At 33.4% G+C, this 26,317-nt stretch overlaps 1 protein-coding gene across 1 annotated transcript in view; it reads left to right on the top strand.

Moving 5' to 3' along the window:
* The window catches only part of LOC105227887 (cysteine-rich motor neuron 1 protein), a 232,519-nt gene that overhangs the window by 173,706 nt on the left and 32,496 nt on the right, over positions 1 to 26,317 (top strand). The window contains exons 6-7 of the mRNA XM_049457836.1: positions 18,167 to 18,387; positions 22,131 to 22,261. Of these exons, the coding sequence (XP_049313793.1) occupies positions 18,167 to 18,387; positions 22,131 to 22,261 (352 nt within the window). The remainder of the gene's footprint in view (positions 1 to 18,166; positions 18,388 to 22,130; positions 22,262 to 26,317) is intronic.

Genomic DNA, 26,317 nt, shown 5'->3' with positions numbered 1-26,317 from the left:
ATTCATTTTGACGGAATGAAAATCAAGAATTTTATTTCAATCCGGAGATCTATATGTATACTTAAATCTGTTTTTTTTTACTCTGAAAAGTGTATATTAAGTTTGTCGCGGATTTTGTAACACTCAGAGAGAAAGTATATAATCGAAGTTCCCTACTTTTATATAGAAAAAAACATAGAAACATCAAAGCTAATAGGAAATGTTTATTCTCATTCGAAAGAACATTTTTGGCATTTATTTTCTGAAGATCATCTATTTAAAATGTTGGCCGCGGCTACGTGTCAGATGGTTTATCCGTAGAGTCCAATTTTCGATGACTCGTTCGAGCATTTAGACTCATAACTGACGATTATACGCGTGATCTTTAGCTGCAAGGCCTGAATCAAAGCAGAATAGACCGCATAGACTTTAAACTTTACATATCCCCACAAGAAAAAAGTCGAATAATGTTATATCACACGTACACACAGTTCTTACTGATCATAATGACGGGTTTATTCACGACTGTCTGTGCGTCTGAAATCGATCTGATAATATATTCGCAAGAATTTTTATTTGTCGGAACCGTCACCATCTTCTCGAAATTCGGCTTAGTTTATTACCCAAGACATACAAACTGAACGATCGAGATCAAGTTCTTGCATTTACCCCAAATTTAAGACCTATCCATAAGTAGAAACCTCTTATAAGAGATGTGTTAAGCGCTTCAATGGACCTTTTACGTTCCATTCTCTCCCAGTCCAGTTCTCGAATGCTTTTGTTTTATTGCTATTCATAGCTGCTTTATAGCTATATTTATTGACACCAGACAATAACATTTCATTAAGTAGCCAAACCTAAGTGTTGAGGTCACTTGGAAAACAATCTTACTGCTAAGTGGGATAATTACTCAGAATTAAGTATTTATAGTTGCATAAGTAGACGATACAAATTAGAAATGAATATATTATTTCAGAGGAATGCACCTCCAATACTAGCGTTATATTTAATGTCGCGTTCTAATTAATATGTATGTATGTATATACTAGAAAAACTTATAATCCAATACTATATTTCTTCTTCTACTCGCTTTACATTTGTTATGCGCTTAATATATATTCAGTACCTTCATTATTTCATTCCTTTAGTCCTTGAACGCAAATCGAAGCATGCAAGGTGACAAGAAATTAATTAGTTCTCTACTTTCATAGCTAAAGTTGACCATGAGTAATTCCATGAAGTGCAATAAAACGGCGACGTGATTAGTAATTTCTATGAAATGGTATATTACTATCTGCATACATACATATGTATAACCACATGTGCACATAAGCACAAAATGAATATCTGTGGCCTTAGCTAGAAATGTGACACGTGTTATTATTTAATCAGCAGTTAATTAAAGCCAGAAATAAGTCATATTGCTGGCTGAGCGTAAGGCAATGTAGCGTAAATTCAAAGCTGCTATAAGGATATTCCTGGAATTTGGTTCAAATTAAGTTTGCCAGATATTTCAGTAAACCGCATATTGGTGAAGAAGATAGGTATCTTACACAGTCAGCGACAATACCAGCGCAACACCTTGGAAATTTAATATTCCTAGGAATTTATTCTCATTTCAACTTCAAATGTGAATCTAAATTGGGTTGCTCACTACGTATAAGTCAACACCCACAGATCACTCGTAAACACTCGCCAATTTGTTCGTTCACATGAGAGTTGACCACTATTTATAACCACTTTCTTGGCCCTCTCTTCCGATCCTTCGACTGACAGGTCTAAATAACCAGAACAGTCCGATGTTTTTAACTGGCCGAGGACTGTCAATTAGTTCAAATTGTTTCGAAGAGTCTTCACTGCTCGACAATAACAATAATACCACAAAATAGTATCTATTTTGCATAACTTAAACAGAAGAAGTCTTTACAAGGCAAAATATTGCTACGATTGTACATTATATCTCTTATAGTACCTTTTGAGAGACAGCACAATTATTAAAGGAAAGAAAGGAAAATATTATTTCATGCCTTGCTCACATCGAAAACATGAGAATACCGAAGTACGGCGTATATTGTATGTATACATATATTCATAAATAATTCTATAGTATATTTTTCTAATGTTCACTTTCTGCCTGCATTTAACTACCCAAAACCATTAAAGACAAAGAAAGTGACAACGAATATCATTTCTTTAACGGGTTTGGGGTAACTTTAGCACCTCTCGCAGTCCATCAGTCAAATATGCGGGCAATTTGACATTTTTGCGGTTTGCTTATCAGTTTACAATATTGCCGAACTGATGAAGGAGAGCTTTGACATTTTGTATTGTTGCCGCAAAACTTTGAAAGTTTAGAAATTTCTGGCTTCCGCGTTATTATTTTTATTGTATAATATATACATACATATGTATATGAATATATACATACATATATCAAACACAACAAAAATAACTTCCTTCTGGTATGTAGGCTCAATTTCAATGCGAAGTAAAATGCCAAAGTTGACATTACTGCCACCACATGCAACAACAAAGCTGCATAAAGTCGTTTTTTTGTTATTTTTGTAAAGCGATTCTTCACATCAAGCATTTCAAAGTCAACTTTTGTTCCTGCGTTTGCTTAAATATGCTGGTATTCCTTTGTGTGTTCGTTACATTTACATTTACAAATACTTATATAAAGCCACACAAACATAGCATACACACAGGCGCATACACTCATTCACGCGAAAAATTAATCCACAGTTATTATAAGTGTTCACTTCTCCACTGTGCGTCTTTTTGAAATGTATTTAAGGCGGTTTTTAGCTTCGTTAGGTCCTACTGTCTGTCAGTGAATATTTTTCGTTGGCTCTAGCCAGCAGTTTAGGTGGCGCTCACGTTGTTTTTTCTTTCATTGACTGCTTTTTGTTATCTGCTACTCATATATATAAGTAAATAGCTTCATGTATGATTTTTCTTATACCAAGTGTGCCTGTGAGTATTCCCCGTATGGTCATTTGCGGCAATTCCGGTAGCAAATCAGTAAGACATTAGTGCTAATGTGTTAATATTTTAAACGCCTTAGGCAGAACATCGGTTTGCTTTGCATTATTTACCTTTTCTTGTACGACAAACAATTTTATTGGTGTGAAATTTGCAATTTGGTTGTCTACACTCCCGTTGAGCCAGAAATGAACCTTATCGCTGAACAAAATTTGGCTCGAAAACTTCGGATCTTCTTGGAACTTTACAAGAACCCATAGAGCGAAGCGATGTCGCTTAGGAAGGTCGAACGGCTTCAGTTCCTGCTCAAGCTGTAATTTGTACGCTTTCAATTTAAGATCTCGACGTAAAATTCCCCAAGTCGTTCACTCTAACTCGCAACTAAGGCTGATATATATTCATCACTGCGTGCTGGACGTGGTCTATTCGATCGAATATTATCCGATAATGTATGCTGGGTCTTAAGATGGGTGATGGTGTTGCGAATAGTACGCTCAGTAGGCCGATTAAGTTGACTATGAGTTGAGCGATGCGCGTGTATTTTCGAGATAAAGTCGAACGATTTGTAAACGTTGTTCAGGCATAAGACTCCATGAAGAAGTGCCAAACAATACTTGTACTGAACAAAAACAACATGACAGCGGGACACGACTCACGCTTGATCTGTAAAAAAAAGTTATTGTGAAAAGTACTTCTTAGATCACCCGTTATAACTAAATAACCCTAATTATATACATATCGTCTCCTAAAATGCAAAATAACGTAACATCACTTTTCATTAGTTTACAGGCAAAAGAAAAACTATGTAATAGAAATCACTAATATTGAAAAAAAAAATTGAGTTTTGGTTACAAAATGGTTATCATACTAGTTATATATTGGTTAGCATACTGGTTATATATTGGTTATGGTACTGGTTATATATTGGTTATGATACTAGTTATATATTGGTTATCTTACTGGTTATGCTGGTTATATATTGGTTATATATTGGTTATAATATCTGATAGAGATTTTCAATTTTTTTTTTTATAATACATTGTTTTGCACTTTAGGTAATAATGTAGTACTTCCTTAAACAGCGGTTGGAGCGTCGGGCTAATGTACGTATAGTATGCTTATATTAAATATCTATCCAAAGCCCGCACATACCTTTATTTATATGTGCTTCGGTTATTTTGCTCTTATTAATCTTAGCCATGCCCTTCAGCCCATATTCATGCACTAACTAACTAACTAGCAAAGGCAACGCGACCAAACTGCGCACACATATATGCATATATGTACACATACTACTACAAATTAATGCTGTCTGTAGGAGTATACGTGTATAGAGAGCTGGCTTAATTTGCCGTCTAACATTTGCTAAGTGGTTTTCTACTCTACTTGCGCACGCTGGCAGCATTTCAGCATACAACCTTCACACATTAGCAAGCGGCTACTCGCCACTTAAGTGCGGCTTACACTAGACGCAGGCACACATACACATACTACACATACAAAAGTATAAAGTTTCATTAGTGTGCTGTTGTGGATGGGTATGTGAGCTAAGAGTAACGCTAAGTAACAGCACATGCATGCAAGTCTATAAGCATTTGTGCTTACTTATAGGTGTATGTGTATGTCTGTGCATTTACTTTGTTTACCTTTTTAAGTTTATATGTCTAGAGCTACCTTATATCTAGCTGGCTTGCGCAGGCAAAGTGTGGTTTAGCCTTCGACGACAACGTCATCGTCAGCACCATCGCCGCCTCCATCATGGCCACCATCGAAAATCATTCAGGCGTTAAGCAACGCTGCGAAAGTTGCCATTACTAGCTGCCGCCAACAACTTTCCACATCTTTTCCTCTTAGCACTGCTAGTGCTACTTACTTATGTACCTTCCTTTTGTTGTTGTTGCTGCAGCTGTCGTAGGCGCTGCACGTGTGAATTGATTGGCAGCAATGGCGCACAGAAACGAAGTTTAATGTCGTCCAATTGAATTGATGGGAAAACTTGCACACACACACACACACTCACAACCTTGTTTACTTACATATGTATGAATAAATATTTACATTTGCGCTTCACACACACATGCGCACACATAACAATCCAATTATGTGTGGATATCTATTCCGGTAGAACTCTTCAAATATTGATTTTAGCTCAGCGGTTTCAGGTTGCGTATGAGTGAAGTGGGTGTGCGCCTCACCGCTTTTTTCCACCGGTTCAATGTGAAGTGGTCATTGAGCTTAGCTCTAGCAGGCTGCTTGCTGTACAAGGCTAGTTCTTTTTTGCATTATTTATTCATGGCAAAACATCACTACTTCATTGCTATCATTTTTTATTCCATTTTTTTTTACTTTTTCTATTTTTATCTTTTCCGGTTTTTTTACTTTTTCTTAAACTCTTTTTGTACCCAGAATAGTGCAAATTAAGTTAGCTACGAAGTTTGTAACACTCAGTTGGTAATCTCGGAGATCCTGAAGAGTATTTATGTGAACATTTATCAGCGAGATGAGCTGAGTAGCGTTAACCTATTTATCTTTCCCTCAGTAGGTAACAGTCCCGTAGCTTTTGAGATATCAGTGTGAGACCAATTAAAGTCAAGTTTTTGTAAGGAAAACTTTTTTGCTTTACAAAATAACTTCACGAAATATGGCATAGTTTACAATCCTAGGCAAAGCTATTATATCCGAATAAATTGCTGAGATCCGAACTCTATGAAATATACATAGCTGTCATACAAACTGCTCAAGCCAAATTAAGTCCTTGTTTGGAAAACCTCTTTATTTGAAAAGAGATCTTCACGAAATTTGGCATAATATTCTATCTAAAGCAATACTACTGTCTCCAAAAAAATTATTGAGATCGGACCACTATAACATATAGCTGCCATACAAACTTACCTATACAACTCAGGTCCCTGTATGGGAAACTTTTTTATTTGACAGGGTAGCTTCACAAAATTTGGCATAGATTATTATCTAAAGCATCTCTAGAATATCCAAAGAAATTACTCAGGTTTGGCAACTATAGCATATAGCTGCCATACAAACTGACCGATCAAAATCAAGTCCTGGTATGGAAAACTTGTTTATTTGAATAGATATATTCACGAAATTTGGCACAGATTACTTTCAAGAGCAAGGTTACACTCTTCGAAAATATTGCTCAGATCGGACCAATATCGCATATAGCTGTCATACCAACTGTCCAATGAAAATGGAGCTAATGATATTTTTATACTCTCTAATGCTATAAGAAATGCGGCCGTGAAGGGTATTACAGTCACAGTTAACATTTTTTCTTATTTTTTATATATTATTAGATATTTTCTTTTGCTTTTAATTCTTTGCTTAGTTGTTTTCGCGCTTTGCTGCATAGCTGTGGAAATAAATTGAAAATAAACTGAACGTAAATGAGCTAAAGTAAATATTTTTCTAAATATAAATTTTCTAGCATACGTAGGTATGCAACTAAAAATAAAAAAGCGCCTTTGAAGGTATGGACATGCATACCACCTTTGTTTTTGATATTTTGATTTAAGTACTACGTGCATATATAGTTTTTCACGCTCATTTATGTCAATAGTGTTTAAGTTATAAGAGATTTTCAGTTTTGTACCAATAATAATAAATTCCAATAGAATAATAAAATGGTGGAAAGTAATTGTAATATTAATAATAAGAAATATTAATAAAAAGCATAAAAACATCCAATCAAACTTTTTCTTGGTATGCAATTGATTGATTTCATGAAATACTTTGGCATTTATGTTGCTCATACGCCGTGTATACCATAGGTGCAACATGCCCATATCGAAGGCTTAAGCCTTGAATATAGATATCTATTTAAAATTTATTTTATAAAAACAATATATTATTGTTGTTGTTTTTTTTTTTTATAAACAAATAGGCATCAATAGGATAGTTCAGACAAAGTAGCGTATCTATAAATAAGATTGGATGCTGAAGTATTAAAAATACAAGACATTGTATGTTATAAGTATGATGCTAGTTAAGGAATAAAAAGCCTACTTCTGCCTATATAAAAAAAAAATAATTTTTTATTTTATTTTTTTATAAAATTTTTCATGAAAAAAAATTATTTTTTAAATAAAAAAAAGCAAAAAAATTACAGACTTTTTTTGCCGGGATACAAAGTTCAGCTACATAGGCAAAAATACTGTAGAGGCAAAGTTCTGAGTTGAAATTTATTATTTTTTAACGGTGGCAACCCTGTTTTTATATTAGTCAGAAATAATTTTTCTTTCTATCGTCTTTAATGGTGAATTGTAGAATCTATTTTAGTCTTTCAAATGCCTTAAAAATTAATTAAAAAAAAACACTTTTTTAAACAGATGACAACTCTATTTTATAAATTATATAATTTTTAGGAGCACAAAAAATTATCTGTATTAGTCGACTTTTGACAATAAATTTAAAAGTTTTCAACATATGGCATTACCGTTTTACATTTATTTTAGCCGAAAAGTTTCAGAGTAAAATCAAAATAAAGAAAAGTCAACGTTTTATTTGCCTTTGAGGTTGCACCATGTAATCATACTTTTTTAAAATGGCAACCCTCTTATATGTTTGTTTCCAATTTATAAGCGCTTTTCCAAAACAAAATATTTGTTTTAAACAAATGCCAACCTAATTTATAGTTTTCTCATTTATAGGAGCTGTCTAAAAAAAAAAGTTATTTATTTGTTTATTTTTTTACGATAAATTTTAGTACTTTCGAGATATGGCAGCACCGTTAAAATTTTTTTTGCTGACCAATTTTACTTTTAAAATAAGAATAAAGGAAGGAAGAAAACTTAGTGTTTCACTACGCCTTAATAAGCGCACCAACAAACAACTTCATTCTCAAACAGATGGCAACCATGTTATATGTTAATTCTAATTTTTCATCGCTTTCTCAAAACAAAGTGTTTGCGTTACTTAAAGTTGTGCCATAAATTTATGAAAATTAAATTTATAATTTAGTATAAAGTTTTTTAAAACATATGGCAACCCTATTTTATATTTTTTCTAATTTTTTGAGATTTCTGAAAACAAAATATTTGTTTTACCTAATTTTGTTCAATTAATTTAAGGTTTCCTGAATATCTTTTTACAAACAAATGGCAACTCTATTAAATATATTTTCAAATTTTTTACCGCTTTCTCAAAAAAAATTTGATTTACTTAATTTTTTCCAACAAATTTAAGTGCTTTAGAATATCTTTTTTTTTCAAACAGAAGGCAACCCTATTTTATATGTTTCCCAATTTTTCAGTGCTCTCGCAAAAAAAATCATTCAGAAATCATTTGATTTATTTAAGTTTCTATAATAAATTTAAGTATTTTAATTATATGGCAATACCCTTTTCAATTTTTTTTTTTTGTCGACAAATTTGCAGACAAAGCACTATAGTAGTTGGAACTTGATTAAATTAAATAATTCTAAATGAGAAATATATGTACATACATATATCCTAAAATGCATTGGTAGTAATAAATTTTTCGCTTCTTGTGTGGGTAGCCACTAAATTAAAAAAAAAATGTAATATTTAAAAGATTTTGAAATTTTCTATAATTTTTTTTCTTCATAAAACACGCGCTAACAATATGCTTGCAATTACGTCTCTCTCTCTTGCTCAAAATGCTATTAACTAATTGTATGGCAGCATTCTAGCGCAACCCAAACCGTTTTTAAAAATCCTATTTAAATGAATAACTATGCGCTACAGAATCGCAATGGACCCAAATCCTGAGTCATGACACTTAGCCGCCAAAAAGGCACATATCATTTCCATTTGCAATTCCAAACACAATGCCAGCCGCCTTTGCAAAGCCCATTTCGCCTTTCATTTTATTAAATTACTTTTACGCCTACATAATGGCACTTGGAGAAATTTTGAAGTGCCTTTTTGAAGAGGTCGAACCAAAAATGCTGACATAAGCCAATGATGACTTGAAGAGATTTCAGTTTTGTATGCAATTTTTTTCATTTTTCCTTTTTGCCCACATTTCAGCGGCAGTGCGAGTTTCATAGTAGGCGGCGCTGTCCAGCGGCTGTAAACTCATAGAAACATAGTATATACATATATGTATGTCATGTAGTTTGGTAAATTTAATCAACTCTGAGAAATTCAATAGAATTTTCAAAGGCAAAGTGGAAGATTATGCTGAAGTGTCTGCTGTAAGTGGCATAAAGTGCAAAATTGCTTATGGATAAACGAGCGTACTTGTGTGGAAGGCTCAAAATCTATTTTACAGTGATTTGAATACAAAACCCTGGTTGTGTGTAGGTGTGTGTGCGGAGTCATGAATGTATGTATATTTTTGTATGTAAAATTTACGTCTTGCCGCAGCTATTGCTGTCCATCACTTTGCTTAGCCTAGCTTCATTGAATTTACTGTCGTTTGCAAGGATTTGTCTCATTTATTTCTTAGGAATTGGGAATTCTAGTTTTTTTATGTGTCGTATCTCCGCCTACGTCTAAGCTATTTCCTTTGCTTTCGTTGATATCATTCCTTTCGGCTAATGAATTTGCTTTGTGTCATCCGTTGTAGACAATTGTATTGCCTTCTAGCTTGCAAGCCAGGCGTTTCTAAACAACATTGAGACTTATGACCCATTTGTCGGCATATATCAACTCTGATTAACCGGATATAGTAATTTTGTTCTTTTTATATTCAAATATATTTGTGAAATTAATGTTGTAAAAGAAGTGCTGGAATAACAAGAACATTTTCTAAGGAAAATATATGTATTATAATTTAGAAAGTAGCTTACCTCAAACAAATTCTCTTTCTCGTCATATACTATGCAAGGCTCCGCAGTAACGTAAAAAAAAGATTAAAATGTATACGGTGATGAAGGTACAACGAGTAATTAAGTGAGACAAAGATTCAGATAGTCTTCATAACTATGAAATTTGCCTTTTTATTCACTATCTTGGTGCCTAATTGTTTATACCACTTTATACCAGATCGCGTAAGGTATCTAAGGCAGCAGGAATATGATGAAAGTATCATATTTACGTTCAAAAAAGAAGAAAGTCACTCATCCATTTTTTCGCGAAATCCTTAAGTGAAGCAGAGATACTAGATTGGCTTAAAATTTGCTGTAAGATTTCTTGTACCATATGACTGTACAATTTGGTTATTATTGGGCTTGAACTACTTTAATTTTAGTTATACCAGTTTATACCAGATTTTTAATTATACCAGTTTATACCAATCACGTATTATACCTAAAGCAGCATAAAAATTCTGAAATTTTCATATTTGTATTCAAAAAATGAGACAAATTATGTCATCTCTGCTCAACTTAAAGCTGCCAAAGAAATACGTGTACCAGTTGACTGTGCAAGAAGGGTATTTATTAGGCTTAAACTACTAGAATTTTAGTTATACCAGTTTATACCAGATGTTTAATTATACCAGTTTATACCAGATCACATATTATATTAAAGACAGCATAAAAATTTGCATTCGAAAAGTGAGACAAATAATGTCATGTCTACTCAACTTAAAGCTGCCAAAGATTGGATAGAGATTTTGAATAACCTGCAAAACTTCTTTAAAAAATGACAAATTTTATTTCAAATAACTTGTATATATTATTTTTTTAGTTAGGCGCATAGCTATTTGATTAGTTATTATACCAGTTTATACCAGTTCACATATGGTACCGAGGGCAGCAGTAAAGCAGCAAAAATCTTCGAAATTTCCATTAAATACCTGAAATTATACAGCTGTACATCGTTTCGATTTATATTTAACCAGTTGTTATACCAGTTCGTATATGTATAAAATATTTTATATCAGTTTATACCAGTTCATATTGGTCAAAAATAATTTAAATCAGTTTGTGCCAGTTCATATTTGTAGAAACTAGTTTATACCAGTTATAATTGGTCTAAAATATTGTGAAAAATATTTTAGAGTGGCAAAATTTTCCCACGAAATTTTGAAATTTTCAGCAAAAAGCGGAAAGCCTACCTATGATATTTTAAGCTGCCTAACAACGCGTTTCCTTGTTTAATTATATCACTTTATACCCGCTATTACTCATTCCAGTTTATACCAGTTTTTATTTATGCCAATTTTTACCGGCTTGTGTTGATCCAATGTGTTGTAAAAGTATTGTACTGTCAAAATTTGCGCAGTTATTCAAATAAGGCGGCACATAGTCATATTCTTCAGCTGCTCCGTGGTATTCTCCCTACCTTTCTTACCTATACCAGTTCTTATTGATCCAAACTGCTGTAAAAATTATTCGGCAGTGGCAAAGTTAATCCAGGTATTAAGAAAGGAATATTATTTTGTTGTCCCACTTGAAAATTTTCCAAGAAAAATTTAACGCAAAAAACTGAAAATTTCATGCTGCCGATAAGGCCAGTTGTCATGCCATACATAGACCTACTAGTCTTTTGTCATGTTACCTGATAAAATAAATTAAGAAAACCATCTCGTATCAGTAATTTCTAAAGAATTGTTGTTATTTTAACATTTTATCAAAAATGTCATCAAAAATTCGAAGTAAAAGTTTAAAGAATCTTTAAAGACTGATTGCGTTAAACAAACCTTAAGTTTTGCAGCTTAATTCCTTCAAAATTCTGTAAACATTGCTCTAAAATCTTCAAAATTCCTGCAAAATATTGCTCAGCCTTATTTTAAATAACAATTACGCCACACTTTTTATTATATGTTATTATTTGTTTTGTACGCAAAATCCTTTATTCAATACCCATTTCATATGCCCAACTGTTCTCTTATATATATATGAAACTCTCACATATGCTTCTCTGCTTATTTGCTTCGAGCAGCATATGTATGTGCCACAACACATTTATCTCCAACACAGACACGCCCAATACATCATTTAATAATATCAAATTGTTTGAGCTCCCAAACTAGTCTTGTTCAAAACGCCTTCATATGTATATCGTATGCTATATCTTTGCTACGAATGCTAAAAGCATACGTTTACCTTTCACCAGTGCTGACCGAGCGCAACTAAACTGACAGTTTAGTACACGACAGACATACGAACACAAATTTGCCACCGTTTAGCATTTTCAAACACTTTCGCTCAGCATTTCGGCAACATATCTCTATCAAATTACCATTCTTGGCAATTTTTACACTTTACATTCGACACACATACGTTAGTTGCGCAGTTCAGCGGCTGACAGCAAGCCATTCAACTAAATTGCTTTGTCCTAAATATATTCATATATATACTTTATATATGTATTTTTCAAAGACTATTTGTATGTGTTATTGTTTCTCCGTTTGGGTGTGTGTGTGCTTGTTTGTCCGTATGCATGCTTCTCTCGTGTGACCCTGAACTGCTGTCTGTCATTGTTATTATTTAGTTGCTCATAACCATAAAGGCAGACAATTTAAAAAGGGTTTCAACTGCTTTCAGTTAAATGTAAGAATGTATATGTATGTGTATGTGTGCCACACTGCCATCTTTTGTTATATACAAGACGTATGTTATCCTTAATTTAGTACTGAATGCTTTTATTTTTATTTACAAGTCAAGCTATAAAGCGGCATTCTAAATTAAAGTGTTGTGGTTATATGTATGTATATTCATCACTGTATATATGTATATACAACATCACTGTATATTTGTACATATATACAATATTATGTATATTTAAATATAAGTAAGCATCCATGTACGCCCAACTAGTTTGTGTCTCTCCCCAAGTGTCACTAATATCCACTGTGGGGTTTCCACAGCTCATCTTTTATTCGACGCATTTGCCTTAAGTGCCTTTGTTTTCCTTGGTTTTTACTGCTTTTATTTTTACATTCTATTTCTTTGTTTTGTCTTTTTATCATTTCTTGCATTTTTTCGTTTTTGGGTCACCATTTTGTGCTATCTCAGCTGTTCCGCGTCGTTTACGAAATTTCAGCGCTTAAAAGTATGTAACGTTTTTGTTAGCTCAGCTGTAGAACGCTTGGCTTTTCTCTTCTATGGTAATCACATTCGTGTATGTATATGTGTGTGTGTATGTGAGGAGTGCATGCAAAATTTAAGTTTTTGGGCATAAAGTAGTCACTTTACAGTGCTTGCAATATACATATAGTCTTCACTTAATGGTAATTAAAAGAAAGAAGTATGTTATATCTGTGTATACAACGCAGAAAAGTATACTTCATTTTTAGCTGACTCATAGTATAGAATACTTTACAAATTTTGGGAATGTATGCTTGAGAAGAAATTATAAAATATGTATACCAGCTAGTTAATATAAAATGTCGGCGGGGAAATGTCTGTATAAGTTGCCACAAAGTTAACAGTAATAGCTGCTTAGCTGGAGCCTCTTTCTAATTGCTAAGCCAACTATGCCAAAAGGAGACCGTTTTTTATACTTTATTGGGAAAGCTTCTACATAGCTATCGGGGTTTAGAGAGACCAAACCCTATATTTTTGAAGGAAAGAAGAGCATCTATTGATATAAAATAAACACAAGGAGATGTTTCCGGTTCCGGTATATTGTGAACAAACTAAAGGAAGTTTGAGAGAGTCAAAACTTAAATATCTTAAGAAAAAGGAGAGTATTAAGTGATATAAACTAAGCATAACGTGGTATTTTCGGTTCTGGTTTACGGTGATCGAACTATGAAAGCTTCAGAGAGTTCAAGCGTTATAGTTTTAAAAGAAAGGAGAGTCTTAATTGTCTTGATATAACATAAACTTATGGAAGTCTGGTTCCTGTATACGGTGATCGAACTAAGAAAAATTTTAGAGAGTACAAGCTTAATATTCTTAAGAGAAAGGAGAGTATTAATTGATATATAATAAACTTATGGATGTACCTCCAGTCCCGGTGTACGGTGAACAAACTAAAGAAAGATTGAATCCTTAAGGCCTAACAATCCCCGAAATATAATATTTCATAGTATACCCTGTAGCACACTTTATGCCGATATTATTACACAGATTAACAATTTAAAATAGCAAGACATGTAAGTGAGCTATGATTCGGTGAATATTCTGAATAATATCGATTTTAATCTAACTGATTATTTTACCAAAACGATTTTTCGCAACTTCATTTTGAGCAATTTGAATGCATATTGCATTACTCTATCAGCAGAGTTCTTCCCACACGCCTTTACAACAATTTTGTTTCAAAAAATAGGTCTCGAGTTTATATGAAAATGTCAAAATTTATAAGCAAATAATTTCACTAAAATCCTTTGTCTCGATCCAAAATATTCGGCGGAATATTCCAAACCCTTGAAGTCGTATGAAGACAGACACTGATTATTTACGGTACCAATGAAGTATTTTATCACTACTCAATGTCTAAAAGAGACTTCCGATATTCAGTTCCGTGAAAATTATACAATATAGCAAAATTGAAGACATTCGATCGGCCAAAACTGAAGTGCTTAGTCTGTATAGTACATACAATTCGTTTAAACTATGTATACCCACTAAAAGTAAGGTCTACATTGTTCATATGGCTTGAGAAGTGAATTGTATTGCCTTTGGAAGAAACGATTATGCCACGCTTTCCCAGGAGTCCTTAAATTTATTAATAATCTCTAGTTTATTGGAAGAACAAGAAATCGATTAAGTTTATTTAGGTCTGTTAAAGCCATGGTAGCATAGAAATGTTCTTTCGAACCCGACTTGTAGGTTTGAGATCACTGTCCTGCTGCTATGAAGTTAACTTGTGGGCCATTTTTTGTGCTGCTCTAGGCTCTAAATTTTTACTCAGCATCTGCTCATAGGATTTTTCAGTCATTTTGCTTTTACTTTTACTAATTTTGAAGGACCACTATACAAGAAATCGATGTTTTGGACAGGTTCAATTCCATTTCCATGAATTTCAATGATGATTTTGGCTTAGTTTTGATGAATTCACTCACATTTTCGATGGAATTTCTGGTGATCACACCCTTATTACTTGCTAGGTAGTTTACAGTATGTACTAATAGTATGTTAAATGTTTTAATTATTGGACTCTTGCAAGAAATATTCAAAAAATAGTATAAAATATATGGGGTATCCGTAGTTTTGTCGTATTATTATTAGTATTATTTATTTTTGTGACTAGAAATCGAAATATATTACTCTTATTTTTATGTCGCATACAGCATACCAGAAAGAGTGATATAACCTCAAATAAAAACCATTGGTGAAAAAGCGCTTTTCGGACTCTTTTGTAGCAATTGATATTATGAATGTACTAACTTAACATTTTTAGCAGTTAAGCAAGCACTTCAAGGTTTATAAAGACCATAAAGCAATGCTTAAATCTGCTAAGGTCACACTACCTTTTTGTGCGCCACCAACATAACCGACAGGTAAACAGGACACTTTCATTATTTTTTATATAATTTAAGTCCACTTTCCCATTAAACAAAAAATAGCAGTTTGCATAAAAACAAAAAAAAAAAATAAAATAAAAAATAAATAAATAATAAGAATGCGCGTGAAAAAGCGCAGAAAATTACATTTCATACAACTTTAACTGCCTGCATACACGCACACATACACACGAACACACGTGTGTCTAGATAATGCTTGAAGGGAGCTTTCAGCAGCATCCAAAGCGTTTATAAAGGGAATTAGCGAAATAAAAAAATTAAAAAAAAAAATAAAACAAGTTAAAGCTAATGCTAAAACAACCAAAAAATACGCAACAGTAGCAAGCACAACAACAACAGCGATTATACATAGTTAAAGCAAGATTTTATACACACGCGCCTTACCGCTTTGAGGATTGCAGAAAAGTGTGTCAAGGTTGCTGGCCGACAGCACGTTGCATGCCACACGCGCACTCGCATGTGAAGCAGTATGTCTAACTCGCTAATATATGTGGGTTAATATGCGTTTGCGTGTGTGTGTATGTGCGCGGGTGACTTTGCTAAAAATTGCAGGTAACATAAGCGCGCTCACTTGCTTGCATAAATTATGTTGTGTGCATATGTACATATTTGTGTTTGTATGCGTTTATTTGTTGCTTTTGTAAGCTACTTGGCTTATTAAATTTACAAAAACAAAGCTAATGTTTTTTTAATTCCTCTTTAGGTGTACCCAAGGCAATGTTGTTAAGCTTGAGTGGCTTTAATGAGTATTTGTTTGTTGTTTTTTGTTGTTGTTTTTTCGTAGTAGTCGCATTCCGCTTTCATTCTAAGCATGCTCTCATGCACGAAATTGAATAAAATGTCACTCTGCTTGTTTAGAAACCTGAAAAAGTAAATTTTTGTGTACTAAAGTGGGATGGGAGTTTAGAGATGGAGGTGCTTCTACGTTTTTAGGCTGTAAGTGTCTTTATTTTTGTGTTATTTTGGCTTAAAGTGATTTTTATACCCCGAACTGGGTATACTAAATTTGTTACTAAGTTTGTAGTATCCAGCAGGAAAAGTTGTGGATCCTATACAGCACATATACCAGAAATTACCACCGTGACGAGCTAAGTCGAACTAGTCGCAAAATAGACTTAGTTTTTGAGATAACGATCTGAAATTTTGCAAAAGTTCTTCTCTTTCTTAGAAGTTACTTATGTGTCGGAACCGTTGATATTGTACGACTACAGCATATAGCTGCCATACAAACTGAACGATCGAAATCAAGTCTTTCTATTAAAAACTTTTTTATGTGGCAAGATATCTTCACGAAATTTGGTACTGATTATTATCTACAGTAGTTCTATTGTTTTCGAAGAAATTGTTCAGATCGGACTACTATAGCATATAGCTGCCATACAAACTGACTAATAAAAATTACGTTCTTGTATGGAAAACTTATTTATTTGGCGAGGTATCTTCACGAAATTTGGTATAAAATATTATTTCATGCAAAGCCACAATATTCGAATAATTTTTTGAGATCGGAAAACTATAGCCTATAGCTGCCATACAAACTGACTAGTAAGAATCACGTCCTTGTATGAAAAACTTTTTCGTTTGGCAAGGTATCTTCACGAAATTTGACATAAATGATTATTTTAAGCAAGGCTACTATATTTGAAGAAATTGTTCAGATCGACCTACTATAGCATATAGCTGCCATACAAACTGTACGATCAAAATGAATTTCTTGCATGGAAATGATTTTATTTGTTATGTTTGTATTATAGCTTCGGTGCCACCAAAGTTAACTTTTTTCGTGATTTCCCTTAAATTGAATCGCTTTATTTTGTTTAATACCTGCTAATATACATTTTTATGTATTTTACACTTTTTTCATCGAAAGCTTTTTTTCGCATTTCCCAAGCATAAATTTAAAAAAGTTTCTTCTACTTTTCACTCTAATTATGCTAAGAGCTGCTAATTCACTTTGCAAAAGCAAAGTTTTTCTTACGCTCACCACGCCAAATTCGCTAAAAACGACCCCGCCACAATACAAGCAAACAAAGCAAATTAATGTAATTAAAAATCACTTATACGCCCTGTAGCACCAGCGGCACAAACACGAAAAACTTCACTGAGCGGCTTTGCTTTTACATGTTTTTTCTGGTTTTCCATGCATTTTAGTACAATTTTATTGTGCGCTTTTACGAATTTATTATTTGTAGACTTTTGTTCTTCATTTGCTTTGCTTGTGAGTTGTAAGTGCTTTTTTATTGCAGACTTCAAGCAGACGATGAAAAAAAATAATAAAAATAAAAATAAAGAAAAGAATGAAAATTATATAAATGATGATAAAAAAGCAGGAAAATTGAAAAAATAGAAAAAAAAATTAAAAAAAAATGTATATAAATTTGTTTTGTGTTTCCTTTCGCGATTTGTGTGAGCGTGAGGAAACCTAATTAGGCAAGCGCATAAAAAGCTATAAACACTACAGCTGCAATAAAAGGAGTACACAGAGCGGTGATAATCAAAGCAGCATTGTGGAGTAGCTTGAGAGCGCACAAGTAGAAAGGCGAGAGTAAGCAGAAAGAAGCTGTTAATTAAAGATTTAAACAGAGAAAGGCAGGTGTGCAGTTGGTCTAATGGTAAAGAGCGCTCATTTTATGGCAAGGAAATGAAGGATAGATGAAAGACAGTTGAAGTGTAGTAAGTTTCTCCAGAAAAGTGTGTATCTTCATGAGCCCTAAATATTTTTCTATGCAAAGCAAGCAATCTTGCACTTTCTCTCTTACAGAAACTCTCCATAAAAATGTATTAAATTTTTTTTATTTTTATTTATTTGAAGTTTTTATGTTTTCTCAAACATTCTTCTCAACTTTCTTTCTTCCAGATCTCCCCTCGTCATCATCCTCCCTGCATTCCACATATCACAGCAGTAAATACAATACGAATTGTACAAATGATGAGACAATAGTGATAGAGCCTGGCTGCGAAATCACCAATAAACGCTGCCAATGCTGGCCAACGTTGCGCGTGTGTAGCACAAATAGTATCGACGATACGGATGCACCGGCGACGACAGATATACGATGGCATTTCAAGACATTGGAGGTGAGTGGAAAAGAGATATTTGTATAAATATTTATGTTTGTCATATATGCGTTAAATATTTGTCCCCTAATACTGATTGTCTATATACAAGACATTTATAAAATAAGCAAATATCGGTTTGGGTTTGGGAACAGTACGGGAAAGAAATAAATTAAAATTTTCTTTTGAAAAGTCGTTAGTGTAATATAGTTAAATATTATATGTATATAAATAATCAATTTTTACATTTTTATTATTTTTTATTTTTAAGTTAGTATTCTTTTAAAATTTTTTGTGAACAAAAACAAATTAATCGTTTAATTTAAAGTCAAAATATAAATATAATTTTTACTAAATATTTTTACTAAATATTATTTTTTCTAAAAAAAATTACTTTGTTTCGGTGTTTTTTATTTATTTCATTTTTTTATTAATTAATTTATTTATTTATTAAAAGAAAAACATTTGTTTAATTACATTAAATAATAATTTATTTTTAATAAAAAATGTTATTATTTAACAAAAAAAATTAAAAACAAAATACAATTTTTATAAAAACAGCAATAATTAATAAAAATTTAATTAATATTTTGACTTAGTTAATTTTTTTGATAATTTTTGTAACTATTTAAATTAATTTCAATAATTTTTATTTTGTTTTAATAAATAAATTTAAAAAAGAAATTTAAACAAAAAAATTTTAGTAATTAGAAATTAATTAAATTTTTAAAATTTATACAAAATTAGTTGCAATATCAGCTTTTTTTCTGAAAATTGCGAATTTATTTAAATTTTTTCTATTGAAATGGTATTTTTAATGGTTTATATAAATAATTTAATTTTTTTAATTTTTATATATTTTTACAATTATTGTTTTTTGGCAAAATTTTTTAAATTTTTTTTATCTATTAAGTATTAGTTTTTGATCAAAATGATTTTTTTTATATTTTTTTTATTATTCTTTTTTATTTAAATATACAATATATGTATATACATATGTATATATTTTTTTTATTTTCATACACATTTTTTTTATTTATTTATTTTACTATTATAAAAATATATTAATATTTAAATTTTAATTTAATTTAACAATAATTCATATGGACAGAGGTATTAAATACTAGTTATACTTGATATCACTCATACGCCGTGGCCGAAATTATTTATACCAGCATTTCCGAAATTACTAAGCAAGGTTACGTATACGCCATGTGACATAATGCTATAAATGCATTGCCAAAAAGCTGAAATTAATAAATGCATTGATTTCGGCCCTCCAAACCGCAAAGTGCAACCTAGAAACCTCAAAAACATACGCCTTATTTACTAGTGAATAGAAAGGATATATAATATAATTAAAGTTGAATATGCGCCAGTAACCAGGCAACACAACGAACACACACAGACCAAAGTGCACATACATATATGCATTCATAGCGTAAACTACAAGCTTATGTGCACACTAAGTATATATATGTGAATGTTTATATGTGCATATGTGTATGTGAGCCCTTAGTTCTCATTTGGCTGAAATCACATTTTCATTTGTGCATTTTCAAAAGGCTGATGTCAAAGGATGTGCCCGAGTTGAAAGTATGTGTGCGTGTGTATGTGAGTGTGTGTGCGGTGAAATTAGAAATGCAATAATGTACAGTTCGCTGAATTAATGCAACAACTTCAAGCGATAGTATACACACACACACTTTGCCCCACACCATCATGCCAGAAAGTCACACACTCGTTGTAGAGGGCTATCAATTTATCAGTTTATGCGCTCGTCATGTGTGTTTGTACCTGTGCATGTTGTTGTTGGTCTGCCGATAATTCAGCAAAATCAGCAGCAATAGCGGCAGCAACAGCAGCATCATCATCAAAGCTGGTTTTGTGCGGTCTATCTATGGTTTGCGGTGAACTGGCTGACTTGGCTCGCTTGTTTTAGCGCATGTAATGTTGCTTTTGTTAGTGCATTACAACAATTTGTTGTTTTTGCGCTTTTATGCTGACACAAAATCGATTGCAAATCTGCGCTATAAACTTCAAGAGCTTATTTGTGACATATATGTATATGAATACATTAAGGTGGTTCTAATATATTTTTAATAAATGAGATTTTTTATTAAAAAATATACATATATATATTTTTCAAAATTCGACTTTTTAAGAACAACAATCGTGCCATAAACGATTTTTTTAATCGCGAATGTCAAGGAAAAAAGCGGTCGATTTAAAATTTAATTTTATGAACACCCCTAATGTATATAACTTTATGCTATTATGTCAATATTTTTCAAAATTTGAATTTTTAAAGACAATAATCACTACCATAACCAATTTTTGGGCAAGGTTGTGATGGACAAATATTATGGTTGAAAAAGAAAATATTAAGAACAGCCCTAATGTATATAACCAAGTCGATATTTTTCAAAATTATAATTTTTATGATCAATAACCGATATCACAATCGCTGCTTTTTAGGCATGGATGTTATGGACCAAGTCATTAAAAAAAAATAAAAATACCCCTAATGTATACAACAACATATCAACAACTCGATATTTTTATATTTTTTTTTTCAATATTTTAATTTTTTAGGAAAATAATCGTTATGACCACCGATTTTTCTTAGACATGGATATCACGGGCAACATTTTTTAGAACCACCCGAATGTATACAACTGCATATCAAAAAGTCGATATTTTCCAAAATTGGAATCTTTAGGGCCAATACTCGTTACATGTCCCGAAAAAAAAATTGTTGAAAAATTAAATTTTAAGAACGTCCCTAATGTATGTATACAATCACATTTCAACAAGTCGATTATATTTCAAAATGAGAATTTTTAGACATGGACCAAGTTATTAGATTATAAAAAAAAAATTATGAACATCCCTAATATATACAACTGAAAATCAATAAGGCGATATTTTTCAAAATTGGAATGTTTAAGGCCTGTAATATCGATACAGTAGCGATTTTTTTAAATATGGAAGTCATGAAAAAATTTAGGTTGAAAAATTACTTATTAAGAACCTCCCTAATGTAGAATGTATACAACTATAATTCAACAAGTTGCTATTTGTCAAAATTAACATTTCTAGGTTCAATACTTGATAACATAATAACTATTTTTAATTGAACAAAACTTTGTTATGAAAACTAAAACAAATTAAAATATTAAGAACACCCCTAATGCGCACCATTACATGTAGTTGTAAAAACAGATAAAAACATTTTTAAATCCGATTTTAGAATTACGAAAATATTGAGAGCTGGCATTACCTTGAAGTACATATCATTGTATGTTGTGAGCTTTAAAGCTCATTTGCCGCTACTGAGTTTAATTGAAAGCACAAATTGATATCACTCATTATGTAAGTTTAATGGAATGGGGTCAAGATAATCCACGTTGTTCGCTGACGTAAAGAGATGAAAGGGAGTCGATTATTTCCTAATATTAGAGGAGTAATTTTAATTGTTTCTTAGATGCTTCTAAGACTCACTCTTTTCAGGGGAAATGGGTGTTGATTTTTAGATTATTTTTTTTCAAGGCGTTACTGATATGTAACTCTTGGCACAAAGTATTTGGAAGAATGCTCAATATCTGCAGTTGATCTACTACGGACAGTGTAGGATGCCGCTTAAGGTCCCCTGAACATTATTAAACCAAAAGCCTATACTTGTAAAAAAGCATGATGAAGTTTAGAGATTTTTTGCCTTTTGCTAAACCCTTTAAAAAATTTTTGTTTTTCTTTGCTTCCAGGACTGCCAGTTAAATTTACAAAACCTGATCAAAATCGAAATGGAATTCGATGAAGATTACACAATTTCGCCGAGCACCACATTCACATATAAAAAATTGCGAAGGAAGCGCAGAGCGTTAAGGAAACACAGGTGAGTGACCTTTTTCATTACTTTCTATAAATAATATCGAAATTCTACGCAATAACCTTGAGCCATGCGCTAGTAAAAGCATAATCTTACATATATTTTTTTCAATTGTCATCACAAAAGTCATATGAACGCAAATTTATATTACATCTCCATTATGTTTATACATATGTCACACACTTATCTACGCTTAACTGCCTTTCGGCTAATACACTTCGGTAAATAAATTTCGTCTACATTATCGAAAATATACGTACATACATATGTTGGCTTGAAAGCACATTGACTGATGCCATTGGCAGTGTAAACAAAGATAATCGAATGAATTTGCTCATAGAAGATGTCAATAAAAATAGAGAGCAACAAAATATTATTATTGCTTAAGGTCACACCTCTTGTTTATTGACACTCGCTGAGACAGACTTCAGGCAAAAGTGTAACGAATAATGTGCGGGGAGTCGAGAAGAGACTATTTTTGTTTTATCTTAGAATGTCTGCTCTCCCTGCAAGGATATTATTGTCAAGTAGTGTTATAGTATTTAGTCGATATGACGGGGTGGGAAAAAAAAACTTTTTCTCTATGTACATAAGTAGTAACTTTCTTTCGAATTGTAAATAAGACAAATATTTAGAGCACATTTCCTTATTTAAAGTGGTTTAATAATATATAATTTAAATATGGCATTTATAAAATAAGTGAATATATGACAATGAGGAGAGATGTATGAAAATAGCCTACCAAATCACAGTGAGAGCATTTTTCGAGAGAAATTCTCTTTTTAATAAATTTTTTCGTAAACCGTTTGAGAAGTTCATTCTCGACCTTGAGTGTGAACGAAAAAAATTCATGTCGTTTGCGTTAGGATCTATTTGTATCTAACATAGCAGGGGAAGTTCAGTGCTGATCGTAGTAGACCACATACATGCGTCTTAAAGCGGCGAAAGTTGTCAGGGTGAGGCAAAACCTCAAATGGGGATGACGTATCAGCAGATGCTTCTAATGATAGCGCTGAATGCTCGCTTTTTGGTGCTTGGGGAAGGCCCGTAAGGCCTCTATTTGCTGGGGAACCTATTTAGAAAGATTTTTAGCGGCCTTTTCGCTCGCCGTGAAAAGAAAATTGCTTCTGATTTGGTTGTTTTGATAGTTAATAGTTAGTAGTTAATACGAGTATACGATAGGATACTCGTAGTACGATAGGCGTACAGGAAAGCGACATCATCCGCGTATCGTGTCCATAATGCCATGCCGATCGAATGCTTGCTTGCAGTCAAGCAAGAGTATAGGAAAACGTCGACCCGTCGTAGTTGATGCGCGGTAACGTGTTTCTTCTGGAACCCATGTAGAAGTTCGGGGAGAATCTTCTCTTACGTAACGAACTTCTCAAAACCGGGGATCATGCTTTCAGCTACTTTGCTGGCAAAGAAGACTGATGGGGCAATGATTTTCCGAGTCGCTTAGGACTTTACCCGGTTTGGGAAGAAAGACGACAGTGGCGGCTTTGCAGGCTGGGATAAAATAATGGAAATATGTCATGGCGTTTATGATGCTGCATACTGCGGCAAGGTGTTCACGAGGAGAATTTAGCAATGCCGTTATAGCCTGGTGATTTTCGGTTGAGACAGCGGATGGCCTCAGAGACTTCCTTGGGAGAGGTGGGGCGAAACTTGCCCGTCTGGAATGGTTTGTCCCGGAAACTTTTTCATAAAAAGAAGATTTTTCCAGGCTTGGGATGGTAGAGCATTGGTTTTTAAGCGACTGAGCGAAGACGAGGTTCTATCCTTGTCATATGGGTAAGAGGCCCCGTCCAAAATTAGGACAGAGAGATCGAGTTTGCGATTTTGTAAGGCTTTGGTAACCTTCCTGCAACTTTTAGGGCACTGTTCGGCTTCAGCAATGAAGGAGTTGAAATTTTCAAAGCTTTCTGAAGAAAGAGAACCTTTAAATCCATTTGGATAGAATTTAAGGCTTGGCGTAGCCGCGGAAATCTGAGCTTTTACCAAAATCTTGGTTTTTCCTGGCGATTAGTGTACGGATACGTGGGAAGAGGGTTTTTGGGCTAGTTGTTTTGAGGAGGTGGCTGAACTCAACGACCTTTGGATGCTCTCAGTCAGACCTGCGACCACCATACCAATAAAGTAGATTGGGGTGCGAGTGAAGACGGAGGTTTTCCGCATGAACTTCAGTTGAAGGAAGGCGATTTTGGTTTCTAACCGAGGAGAAGCTAGGGGGCAATTTGGGCGTCTACCTAGACCGGGGAGTGGTCTTAACTGAGCTTCGGGAGAGTACAGAGGTTTCTGTTGAAGTTCACGTTTTTCGTGAGAAATAAATCTAAGGACCTTGCTTAGAACCTGGGATTTGAGGTGTGATAGGTCGGTTGGAGGGCTCGATGTTAAAGTTTTGTTGGAGAAACATGCTCCAGAGGGTCGACCCGTTGGAGATATTCGTAGAGCGTTTGCAGGTCTTTTAGAATTAAAATCACCCGCGTTGGGATGGCGACGTTTAAGAAGGACGTGTAATCGTTGAAGAAGTGAACAAATGGCCACTCGAAATTAAAGTTTTTTCAATAAAATTAAGGAAAATATCACGAGGAAATTTCCAGGAAATGTATATACATAAATGAATATATTTATATATTAAATCAAATTACTACGTCAAATCTCATCAAAGCATTTCTTCTCTTTCTTCCTTAAGCCAATATATCTAATCAAAAATTTCGCATAAACCCAGATTTCAGCGAATGCTTGGCGTAAATTCTAACACAACAAATTTGTATGAATTAATAATACCAGATTAGGTTGCTTTTCCTTGTTGTTATTATTATTATTTTTATTCTGCCAACACTCACCTCACTAAATTCCATGAGATTATGAGCGCCGACAAAGAACGGGAACTTAGTAACGTGCGGAATAAATAAAGATAAATAGAAAATGCTGATAAAAATAAAGTGAAAAATACGCAAGGCAGCGTTGAAGTTGTTGTAAAGCTGCTGATTGTTGCTTTCGCAGGACCTTCTCGCATTGTACTCGGCTGTGCAAATAATTGAGGCGTCTTTCCGTACGCAATTTAGGTTAGTATACCTGCGTGTGCGTGTGTGTGCATGTAAGTGTGAGTGTGTGCCATGTAATAAGTAGATGTAGTTGTGTGTCTGTGCGTGTTTGGAAGCCGCTTATGCAAATACCATAAATATGTAAATAATGAATGCAAAGCACAAAGACCAAAGTACAGGCGAAAAATGAAAACCAAAGCAACAAAAGGATCAAAAGACATCGGAAGTAAGAAACGAAAGGAAAGTTGTAGGGCAAAATTGTAAGAGGCTCGCTTTTCCCGTTGAAAGACGAAGCAATTGAAAGGATGCCAAAACTACAGTAAAGATAAACACAGGCAAAGTAAAGGCAGACAAAGCCGCTTTAAAGGCTTGATAGCAGGCATTTCGAGGAAGCGGCTTTATGAAGAGCGGCGCGTATACTAGAGGGTGTGGCGGGGTCTGGATGCTTAAACATTCATGCAGGTGTCAACAAGAAAATGTAATAAATTTTATAATATTCTTTATTGAATTCGCGCAAAAACAACAAAATCTGTGCGTAAGTAAAGTGAAAATTGTGCAGCGTGTTGGGCAATGAATTTGAAAGTAATTTAAAGCATGAATTTGATGCGAAAGTATAAAGCTTCGAAGCATGGCCTTCAAGAAGATATATCTCACACACTGCTACACTGATAAGGCCCTATCAATTTCTAGATGGTGGAATTTAATTTTTCACACAGTATGATTGATAGAACCTTATATCCGATTTTGAGTAGGGTAGGGTAGTAGAGTCTCCCGTTTTGAGCATTGGGCACAGCACACTTAAACTCCAATCTTGAGCATGCTGTCATATTCTTTAAAGAAACTGATGCATACTCCTTCCCTGTTCTTTCCATGACACATTCGAATAGCTCGGCCGGCTATTCATCGCCCGATCGTTTTGTTGTTCACCAAACATGTAATTGCTATTCGAACTTCTTCTTGGTCGGACAATGAAACGTCTGCTCCATCAATTGGCGAATAGAATTCACTGAGT

The sequence above is a fragment of the Bactrocera dorsalis genome, chromosome 5, assembly GCF_023373825.1.
Source record: "Bactrocera dorsalis isolate Fly_Bdor chromosome 5, ASM2337382v1, whole genome shotgun sequence".
NCBI classification, from domain to species: domain Eukaryota; kingdom Metazoa; phylum Arthropoda; class Insecta; order Diptera; family Tephritidae; genus Bactrocera; species Bactrocera dorsalis.
The sequence above is the reverse complement of the archived record's forward strand: the minus strand, read 5'-3'. Positions and strand labels throughout refer to the sequence as shown.